General features: G+C 40.3%; 1 protein-coding gene across 3 annotated transcripts in view; it reads right to left on the reverse strand.

Moving 5' to 3' along the window:
- HIVEP1 (HIVEP zinc finger 1) overlaps positions 1-12,017 on the reverse strand; it is a 181,394-nt gene that overhangs the window by 8,306 nt on the left and 161,071 nt on the right. For all 3 annotated transcript variants that reach the window (XM_074987679.1, XM_074987681.1, XM_074987680.1), the window contains exon 7: positions 8,904-9,005. In XM_074987679.1, coding sequence (XP_074843780.1) covers positions 8,904-9,005 — 102 coding nt within the window. The remainder of the gene's footprint in view (positions 1-8,903; positions 9,006-12,017) is intronic.

The following is a 12,017-nucleotide window of genomic DNA, read 5'->3' on the forward strand; positions in this document are numbered from 1 at the left end:
GGACACTGGTAAATGGTTGTCAATGGCCTATGTTCCAAGATGTAGAAGTGGAAGAGGCTTACTGCTACCACCACCATTATTATACTTGCCTATGAAACCACAAACACAACATGCATCACGCAGAAAAGCGCACACACAGTTTTAGGTAAAATAATTGTATAATTATAGCTTTCACTCAGCATTTCAAGCTTTTATGCTTTTATATGAGAAGTAGGATTAAGATACGGAAGATTATCAGAGAGGTAGTCGAGTTCGTCTGTATCTTCAAAAACAACAGGAAGCCCTGTGGCAGATAGGAATAAGGGGATTTCAAAGTTCTCGGGGTCCTTTTGAAGAGGACCCCTGTCTGGATGAGCCGCACGGCAGCGAAACGCAGCAATTTTGAAGAGCCATGGCCAGCAGCATGCTAATGAGGCACTGAATATGTATTTCAGTAATGGCCATTTAGAAGATTTGTGCTAGTGTAGACATGGCCTTGAAGTTCACAACTCCACATTAACTGCTGATAATGGGCCATTTCCACCCTGACTGAACAGACCTTGTCAACTCTGGCCCTCCCCTTGACTGAGACTCCCTCTTTAAATTTTCCTCTGAACCCCGCTCCACTCATGCATCTGACAAAGAAGGTCTTTACCCACGAAAGCTTATGCTCCAAAATATTGGTTAGTCTATAAGGTGCCATAGGACTTCTTGTTGATATGGAAGCATCAGTGTATTGTGTGTGGTTACTGATGGTTGAAATCTGAACACTGGACAAGGGTAGACATGTTTCATAGCTGTTACTGAATAGTAACATCAATCATTGTCACTCAAGATTTTCAGCCAGTCACTATTCAGGGATTTACTTAAGTGTTTTCACTGTAGTGAATGCTAGCATCTCTGCATTTTGATTGACTAAGCTCCCCACCAACAACTATTTAAAAATTTGGATTCTGATTAACTTTGTACTTTTCTCTATTTAAGAGTGTCTTCTGTGTGCCTCGTTTCTTTTCTTTTGTTCCTATAATTACGTTTCCACTAGTAAGAATATTTTAAAACAAAGTATGTTCAATGGCACAAGTAACAAAGCAAGAAAAGGTATTCAAAACATTGGCAGTGTTTCCCAAATGGAGAACACCTGCATTATTAGATTTAGAATTAATATGGTTTGTTTGTTCTTTTTTCCCCCCCAAGGTCCAGGCCCACAATAAAGGCGGAAATTTCAACTGAAAGATATCCAGCACACAGCGACTATTTTAAGCAAATATTTCAAGAGACAGATTTGGTTTCTTCTTCTTTTAGGCTCAACTTGCAACTTAGATTTAACAACAGATATTTTATCATTATATAAGAACTAAAAGGCATCAAGTGATTAGGCCAAAATGTCCTACTACATAGCGAGAAATTACCTTCTCTAAACACACATTTTAAAATAGTGCAGATCTGACAAGGAAATACTGTTAACATAGGACTTAAGTCAATATTTTGTGACTTTATTTATGCATGTGCCTCAATCTCCATCATTAAAGCTACATTAGACAGCTGTTTTCGAAGAGCGCCATTTGAAAGAGAGTGGGCAAAAGATGCTCTTTCGAAGGGGAGCATCTACACACAGGCCAGGGCTGGCGCCATCGACAGGCCCATCCACCATGTCAAAAGGGGCCATCCAGGATGTTGAAAGAGAGCATCTACACTCACCAATGACCTCTTTTGAAAGCAAGGGCCAGGAAAGGCGTTGGACGAGGTCGCAGGGTGGCCAAGCCCTTCCAGGGCTGCAGCAAGCAGCTCTTTTAAAGGGCTCCTCCCCAACGCCTTGGGCCTGCACAGCATGAGGCCTGCAGAGCTGCCACAAGCCCCACAGACACAGTGCCCACAGGAATGGACATGGAGCAGCAGTAGCTCAACAACCTGCTGGGTGACACCAGCAGAGTGGGAGCCCTGCTGGCCGCAGCACTGGTGGTTGTCCTGCAGCTCCTGGCAGGGCCCCTCCCCCTCAGAAGCAGAAGGGGACACCCCCAGGTGCTCTGCCGGCTTTGGAGCTACCCCGCCCCCCCAGCTCAGAGTGCTGGGAGCAACTGGTCATGGGGGAGTAGGACAACGACTGGTGGCTCTGGAACTTCTGGATGTGGCAGCAGACCTTCCTGGAGCTCTGCCAGTAGCTGTCCCTGGCCCTGAGACACCAGGACACCCGGATGTGGCGCACCCTCACTGTCAAGAAGAGGGTCGTGATAGTGGTTTGGAAACTGGCCATTCCAAACAACTACCGTTCCATGGGACAGTGATTTGGTGTGGGCAAGGCCACAGCTGGGGACATTGTGATGGGGATAAGGAGGACGAGCGGGCAGCCCCACATCAACGGTGCTGGAGAAAAAGCCAGCCTCAGCTGGGTAGTGGTCCAGCAAGGAGGAGGAGCAGGTCAAAGATCTCTCTTCCTACACCTCCAGGCCAGCATTGGCCAGACGGCCATCCCCTGACCTTGGCAGTGGACCCTCAAGTACGTACCCAACCAAGAAATCTTGGTCCAATTCCAGCTCTGATAATGTATTTCTGTGTATTTAAATTTCCTGTATATTTTTAGAAGGAAAAATGTTTTCTTTGCTTGCTGACCTTAATATGTGTATGTTGTTATTAAACAGTTGACCTATCACAAGAGCTGCGTGCATTTTGCTGTGGATAGTTTGTAAAACAGTACAGGGAATTTCAAGATCATTAGCATTGCTATAATGATTGTGGTTAAATATTTAACAATTTGTTTAGAAAAGTTTTGGCACACTTCATATCTCGATCACAAAACAACCAATACAGGAATCCTTCTTAATGAAAATAAGTTTACTAGAGCGAAAAGAAAAAGCAAAAAATCTTTTTGGAGACATTTGTTTAAAGCACTTAGATTAAGTGAAAATTAAGGTTTCCTGTACCATTCACAACTCTCCCTCCTTATGTGTATGCTGTTTGACCCTGCGTAATTACGTGATTTGATTCTTGCTCTCAAAAAAACATCCAACATCTTAGATATACATGGATAAAATTCCATTACTTTGTAGTGCTGTGTTTGTATGGGTTCAGGCATAATTTATATATGGGAGACATGAAGCTCTTATGGAAGCACAAACTGCATTTCCTCATTGAACTCTACAAATCTCATGTTCTTTAAGAGGTTTGTTCATTTATTTATTTATCAGTCACTGAAGATCCTATGTATTTTTAAGAAGAAAAAATTGTTCTATCCTGCTCAATGTGCACAATAAATGAAACAGACTCTTTCTTCAGAGGGTTCCTGATCCAAAATGCAGCAAAGTAAACATGCATACATTCTGGCAAAGGACAGCTGTGTTCTTTTCAATGTGTCCCTTAGCAGATATATGTTCTCTAAGCACCTGAGACTTCACCAAAGCATATGCTCCTTCAGCTGCAATTGAGACTTTGGATCTTACACAGATAAATGAAAATTTCAGGTTGTTAACTGCAAACAGTGCTTTAACAGGACAGGTGACATAATTTTTCTCTATAGATTTGCTAGCATTTCAGCCATAATCACATTTAGAAAAATTGAGGTTTTAATTCTACCTATTGAAGTAAATACTCTTACTTTAGGGGTAAACCCTCTTGATTCATTATACCTTTATGACCTTGGGCTGCCAATCAGATTGTGTTGTTGGTTAGTTAGTTGCTACAATGGTAATTTACCTCCAAAAGGGAAAGAAAAAAGTTCCTCGGCATATCAATATTAGCTAGACTTGTTAGCCACTCAAAATGTCCATTACTGAGAGCGTAAGGCTGACTAACTACAGCCCTGCTTTTACTAGTTGAGGATGCTACAGATTAGAGCACCTCATACTGAGTACCTCTTTACATACTTTTGCAAGGTCTTTATTTATTGAAGGTATTGCTCTGCTTGACTCTTTACTGGAAACGTTCTTGTAAAATTTGTTCCTTTTAGTAATAATATTCACACAAAGCATCATGGCAAATGTTTTAATTGTCTCAATTTATGATTCTTCAATGTTGGTTCTGATACTGTCAGAAATAAGTGTGGTGTCTGACATGTCTTTTCAAGGCGTGATCCTACAGCCACTTAGTTCTGTAAATAACATCAAATGGCAAAGGAGAAGACCAAAGACTACTTCCCTCCCAGATTGCAAGCTCCTGCCACAAAGCAGGAGGGCACCAGAACTCTTCAAAGAAACACTGGTGGGGCAGATTGGGGGCAGTGGAAAGATGACATTTAGCATTGGCATGACTATTTTTTCCTTAATTTCATTTTTTTTTAAATGGTGGTATTGCATTTGATGAAACTTTTCAAAATAGTTCAGCTTGAGGCAAACAGCAAGCATGGAAAACTACAGCCAAAATGGCTATGTTTGGCAAGGTTTATAAGCTATTGGAAACAGGGAATTATAATGGAACATGTTAGATAATCTTGATTACAGGTGTCACTAATGGCTTTGCTTGTAAGAGACTGAAAATACTTCTTGCTAACTAAGTAATATTCTGGGCTGATAAGGCTCCAGGTAGAGGTGTTGTTGTAAGTCTATTTCCAATTAAAGTGTTTGCGTCTGAATTTATTTTGTCCATAACATGTTTATATTTCAAACTGGGAACACCTAAGTTAACTAATTAAAGCACTTATTCCATGCTATCAAGTTACTGTTTTTATCCAAGTTAGGTGGAAGTGTTTTCAAGCATGACACTGTATTACCATTCAGATAGATCAGCATGTCCTTTGAAAACAACCACCACCTAACCTATTTTTCTAATACTATAGCAGGTACACACTAGATGTTAACAATTTTTACAATACTGTCTTACAATGAACATCAAGCACCTTAAATGCCACTTAGGCAATTAAAAACTAAATGGCACAGAGCTTTCTACAGACTTAGAGGTAAATGTTAACAAGAAAATTATGAAAAAAAATTGCACTTATTTCTAAATGTGATGGATTACTATTTTTAAAGTCAACTCACAGGTCTGCTTTAAAGGTTAATTTAAATTTCTGCTTCAGCCATTGGTCTCTGGTCATTATTGTCTAGCAGACACACAGTGACATCTGCTGGAAGAAACTTAAGAGCCTCATAGACGAGCGGCTGTAGATATTTGAACCTGAAACCTTCAAATAAGTGTTGTTCACACATAATTCTGCCTATAAATCTCATACATTACCAGTAGCCACAAATGTTCTATTTCCAGGTGAAAGGATGTGGGATGTACTACATACACGGAAGCGTAGCAGATAATCATGTTAGTTATTATTTAAAAAAAAACCCAAAAACCCTTCCCTGGAAAAAGTAAAAAAGTAAATTTTAGATTTTTCTAGATTATTAGAACTAGATTTTTACTGGGAGATTGTCATTTATTTTAATCTTTTCTATGCAGGTATTCTAAGAACCCAGTGAACGTGCATTAAACTAATCTAGAGCCTTCTAAATCCATTTATGATCTTCTGTGATGAATAACATACTGCAAATAACTTGGAAATTTGATTTTTAGGAAGGCTCACATAATATTCGAAAGCTGCAATTCACTGTGTCTCACATGTTAAATAGCTAATAAATTACAGTATGGAGAGTATGAAATATTTGTAGGATGAATGCTTGCCGCACAGAGTCTGCTCCCAGCCTTCTTATCACTGGAGTTTATTAAATAACTGTTATAATGTAGCTGCTGATTCACATAAGTGGGTAATTTTATTCAGGCAAGCTGCCTCATTCATAGGCACATGGCAGGATCAGGCCTACGATGTTTATGGTTCAGACGAAATACAAATTCGTCTTATTAAAATGACTGCAAAGTAAAAACAAACATGATCAAAAAGGATGGCCCCAGTTGGATTTTGTCACACTAAATGGTTCACCTCTGCTGACAGCTGAATTCAGATATTAACATTCCTTTCATTATAACCCTTGGGGACACGAACATTCCATGGATCAGAAGATGAAAGGTAAAATGACATGGGGATGGCTTGGAACACAAAAGGTGAAACTAAGAAGTATTTACTAATACCCAAATGATGACAAATCCAAACACAAAGACGACTGTTAAAAGCTCTGATCCCACAGATTCTTACTCAGCAAGGGGGAAACGCTCTCTTTTTTAAAGAGCACTGTCGTCCCATACATTCTTAAATGTAATGACTGCAGTGTCAGAAGTTGTTTGAAAATAGCACTGAGTGCATACAATAGGAAACTACTGACACCAACATTCCATGCCTTCTTCTATATGCTGATATTAAACTGGGTTGTACTTCCAGGTGAAAATCAATTTCTTTCTGACATCATCTTAAAGAACAGAGCTACTCCTGATTGGTATCATCAAGATAACAGGAGTAGTAGTAGTAAACTGGAAAACTCTTCCACAAAAAGCTAGTTTGTTTCTTTAAATGCAAACACTGATTTCAGATGATTAACCAGAGGAAACACCTATTGAGTTCTAATGGAGAGAATGGCTTAATTAAGGAGGCATCATCAAAATCCTAGCCCTGTACATGGTCCATAAGAACATCCATTATTACATATGCTTGGCTAACAAATAACCAGAGACCTATAGGCACCCTGATGCTTCAGGACATAAGCAAACAATTAGTTGCCTGAGGGAATGATGAAATTTCCTCAATGACCAAATCACTCACAATTGTGCCTTCCTCTAAAACATTGGCTGTTCCCTGAGGAAGAATATGGAGTTAACTGGGACACTGATTCCTATGATATCAACATGCCACTTCTAAACAGCAGTCAGCTTTATGAGTAAAGAACAAACGCATGCAAAGCTGCCATTTACTAAAGTACAAAAACTAAAAACAAACAAACAAACAAAAAAACCCCCAAAGAGCATATTTGACACAAATAAAACATTAACCACTGACTTTAGAAGATGCTCTGCTTGCAGGAGTGCTGAAACACAACTCCAAGAGTAAAGCTATGTGGAGGCAGTTTCTTTAAAGGACACTCATTTGAACTGGGTTCTGATATACTCTAATGAATTACTAAAGACGTTAAAATTAACAATTAAAATAGTAATTTAAAAATAACTCAATTGTCCAGAGTACTTATGAAGCTGACTTTAAATCCAAACCATAAATGTAACTTTCACTACTATACAGAGCTATTTTTAACAAAGCAAACATCAAACTATCACATTTTTTCCAAACTCTACTGAATAGATCGCCTGTACTACCAAAAGGCCAAATTAGATTATGATAGCTGCAGAATGGTATTCTCAGAAAACAGTTCAGTCTTTTTTGTGTGGAAACCGAACATTTGAGATAAAACTGATTTCCTACACAACATAGAGCAAAACACCACAAAATTTCACATTCACTGATAATTATAATTAAAGCAATCCCATTTTAATACAGAAGTCTCATGAAAATTAGGCCAAATATCAAATCTGCAATAAAATACTTAATTTATGAATATTTTGCAGCTCATCCCAGAAAGCAAACAAGCAGTCATTATGCCACATGCAGAAGATGACTCTGTTCATCTAGCAGTAGCTGAGTGTATATCTCTAGGGGGCGATCAATTAACAATTCTGCAGCCTTTTCACCTTCAGCCTTTTTACTTTTTCCATTACAGGCTGACCCTCTCTAGTCTGGCACCCCCATGACCTGACCATTGCTGAATGAGAGAATTTGCTGAACCACAGGAGGTCAATATTGTCAGCACATCACTGATACTTCCACTGCTTACTGGGCTCTTAGAAGACATTTAAGGGTAAATTAGAGCTAAATAACAGCACAGAACACTGAGAGCCAGGACTGGTGGCTGTAAACAAACATTATAGGACCACAGGAAACTTGGCCACACTCATGATAACTGGATATCCAGCTAACTAAAATCATGCCGGACCATTGGTGTTGCCAGGTGAGAGAGTGCTGGACTACAGAGGTTCAACGTGTACGAACGTGAACATCAGTGAAATGCATTTATAACAACAGATAAAAATAGAACTAAATCCTGTATGCCTCAAAGCCGCCTGTGGAAGAAGGGAGGAGGTTGAGGGCGTTCTAGAAGTTCAGAATTAGGGGCACTGCAAATTTTGATCAGTGGAAAAGGATGGATTGCTAGCACTAGTCAACTCTAAGAGGTAAACCAGGACATAATTTTACAACTTAGTTTTGGATCCAGAAATTCATCAGTGCAGTGGTGGAATTCATCCATCTCACTCACCGCCCTCTCCCGCCCCTTGTTCTGCAGTGGGATTGGACATATTCTTGACACTGGAATATTTTTCTTATTTACATTGAATAGTTTAATAGTTTGTGGAGAGAGCTTTTAAGATTAAGTGAAGAGCTTATTGAAGGAATAAGAAAAGGTAATAAATTGATGCACTTGCTCCACTTAAGGACTAGCAGATTAAGTGAATCCACATGAATTTAATTCTTAATAATGTTGAGAGTGTGACTCAATGTTCTTCAGTTGTTATGACTCAGTTATGTTCTAAGTACAAAGAAAGCTACATTCGCCCTGAACAAAAAATGATTTACTCCTCCTGAAAGGGGGGTGGGGAAAGTAATCTTTCTTATTTGACAATAAAATTCATCAATTAGTCTGCTTAGTAACTGATGTGTAAAACAAGTACTACAGAAAACATGCAGCCATTCCATAGACACATCTATTTTTCACTTAGGAATTTGTGTTTCTGAGGTATTTTGAGGTCTTGTAAAATTGTTGAAGTTACTGAGTAGCATTTTGTGAACATTCTCCAGCAATGGACTTTCAGCAATGGCATCCCTTTTTCTTGCTGATGTGTTTTTCTAGAGTCTTTCGCTTTCTGTGTCATATTTCTAAGACGCCCATCTCACTAGTATTTCCTTCTAACAGAAATAAAAGGCTTTGGGTGAGAAAGCCTCAGTACGTGAGATGAGAGAAAAATAAATCAGCAAAACAGAGTGGAGAAAAGAGATGAAGATTTAAAATCCTTACCATATTCTTCTCCATCCTGGTCATCTATTAACCCTACTGAAACACCTAAATCCATACATTTCTTGCTGTGGGCCTTGGACTTCATATGTTTAGTCAAATTTCCTTAAGAGAAAAACAAAACCAAATTACTCTTCCAATATACACACCCAGGACTGTCACATTCTGCCCGTAGATCTACAGTGATGCTAAAACAGCTATAAAAGTGTACTTTGATTTTCTACATGATTCATAACTAGTTTACTCTTTCCCCACTCCTGGATAAGCTGTCCATAGTTATCAAACACCCTGAACTGATTTAGGAATCTAGAAAATTGCTGGAACAAAACTCTACAATCCATGGTGCCTAAGTGTCTAGGCTCCCTATACAATGAATGGAGACAGATAGGTATTCAAGAATGAGAGCCACAAAAAACAGCATGCTACACAGAGTCACCTAAGCTCACCAATGGAAGATGCAGAAAAGGCCATGGGGCCATGGTTTGTTAAGGTCTATCCATGAGAAGGTAAGCTTTTGCTCAGACTGCATCTAAGGCTGCCCTTGTGAATTCTGTTCTTTGCACGGGACTCAGAGTTGGTCTTCTGATGATGTTGAGCTGAAGAACTAGCCTGCGGAACAGAGACATTGCTGTCTCTACGGTGGAGAGAACCTCACTGTAAGACTGGCCATTGAACAGCCAGTTCTCAAGGCATGCAAAAACATTTCTTCCCAGATGAAGATAAGCAATGATCACTGACAATAGTTTCAAGAATAATCTCAGGGCAGAAGAAAGGCCAAAAGGAAGCACCTGATCCTGGAAGTGATTTTGACTGATCAGAAACTGAAGGACTCTCTTGTGAGTACGATAAACTGCAGCATGAACACATGCATCCTAAAGGTCAAGGGCTGAAAATCAATCCCCCAGTTCCAATGACAAATATACAGCTGCATGAGTCACAATCCTGAATTTCAGTACTCTCTGCAAGCTATTTGGGAATCTTGCATTCAATCACTTCTTCCACAACCATAAAATCAGGTGCCTAATTGAAAAAAAATTAAGTCCTTGTCTGGGCATGCATATATATATATAAATTGGCATCCTTCCATGTCAGTGATATCACTGCCAGGGTCTGCCAATTGGTCCTGGCACGATCCAACAGGGCCTCATTAATTAGCAAGGCCATTCGAGCAGAGGGTGTCCACTGAAAAATACTCAAGAGCTTATGCTGTGATTTTGACCTCCTCTAAGTGGGCCCACGATGAGTCTGCAATATATTTTCATTAAGTACTGGAACTGTCTGAAATCATCAGCCAGAAAAGGTGGAGGAGGCATAATCATCTCATCTGGTGAGGATGGGGAGTTATATGTTTGCAATAGCATCCCTATCTGTTCTGGCCTTTCACTCTTCAAAGAATTTCTGCACTTGAGGTAAAGGAAGAGGGAGAGATGAAGAAGGAAAAAGTCTCCTGTGGTCTCCAAGTGAAAGACTACAGCTATATCAGAACTGCTATTGATATTAGGTCAAGGATCCCAGAACAGCCACTCAGGAGGTTCACAGAGCATGGAATGTAGCATGCAATGGTACCTGAAACAGCATGTGGCATGGATATAAGTTCCTTCTCTCCCCAAAAGGAACAGGAGAGATGTTCCTTTGGTGAGTAGGGGAATCCTGCACTGAGACTGGGTGTCAGAAGAGAAGTCCACGTCTATAGGAAGGGTCTTCCACTTTTAGAAGGTGCTGGAGGACTGACCAGGACTGGAGAAGGTTCTGTCTCAATTACCACATCGCTTTTGGTGATCAACAGTCATTTGATAACCGCTATCAGGAAGTCCTTCCGGATCATCAGAAATCTCCAAACTCCTGTGTTACAGGGTGTGCGGGCACTGGGCATGTTTCACAGTCCTCCAATTGCATATATTGTGCTGGTAAGTTTCATCTGATGGAAGAAGACAGTACTGAAGAAGATTGCTTGGGAGGAACCGAGACATCATGAGAAGTATGGCTTCTCCCTGGTACCTCATTCCTGGGCCTTGAAATGGAGAATACTGAGCATGTTGTGGGGGTACTGTCCTTTCAGGAGCCGAGGGGTTAGAGTCCTTCAGTAGTGTTCTGCTTCTGTGATGTCAAAAAGGATCTCGATACTCAGGCATGTTTGGTGCCTTTAGTCTTAGAGGAGTCTTACTTAAGTTTTGTAGTCTTAGAGGAGTGCTGAGTCCCAGGCACAGGGTCGGTGCTGACAGAACACTGAGCCTCGTCAGTACGCATACTGGGATGTGAAATCTTCACTGTGATCTTGCCCTGAGGAAATGGAAGCTTTCTCAAAGTAGATTCTGTATGAGGAGAATTGGTCCTCTTTCTAGGAGTCTTCTCTGAGTCATCTGATGAACCTTCCCAAGTAGGCCTGGACAAGCATGTAGGTACTGATGGGGCATTCTGCTCATTCAGAGGGGTGAGGTCTCCTTGCCTGGATGAATGGATGGAGAGAGTGCTCCATCTTTAAGAGCTTAAACTTTGTCTGCTGATTCTTCCTACCTGTGCTTTCAAAAAATGCACAGATGATACATTTTTGAGGGATGTATTTTTCTCCAAGGAACAGATATGCCAGGAATGCATGTCACTAGCCAGGATAACTTCCCAGCAACTGTGGTAATGTTTAAACCCCAGTGACGCTGGCACCCACTGGGATCATAGGGATCTCAAAAGAAAAAAAAATCCTCAGGGGAAGAGGGGGAGGTATTATAGAATAAAACTCTCTACAAAAATGAACTATTTATAAAACTAAATATAAGGAAAGGTAAAGAAAGAAAATGAGACTTGGGACAAGTAGGCACACTAGCACTTGGTCTCAGACCAAGTCTGTTACAGAGGAACTGAGGATGGTTTGTTTGCACAGTTTCATGTGCCCTCGAAAAGGAGCCTGAAAATGTGTATGACTTGGGTGTGGCCTCAACAGGATCTACCACCATAAATCTCCAATCATGGCATGCAGGGTATAAGCACACCCAAACTGGAACGCCCATAGGGCCATTGCTTGAAGAAGAAAACGGTATTTTATAGTAACTGTACACTGCTTGTAATCCATTAAATCAGCTCTATACTTTATATCCTTTCTTGCTGTTTAGATTTCTCAAAAAC

Source organism: Carettochelys insculpta, chromosome 2 (assembly GCF_033958435.1).
Source record: "Carettochelys insculpta isolate YL-2023 chromosome 2, ASM3395843v1, whole genome shotgun sequence".
In the NCBI taxonomy this organism is placed as follows: domain Eukaryota; kingdom Metazoa; phylum Chordata; order Testudines; family Carettochelyidae; genus Carettochelys; species Carettochelys insculpta.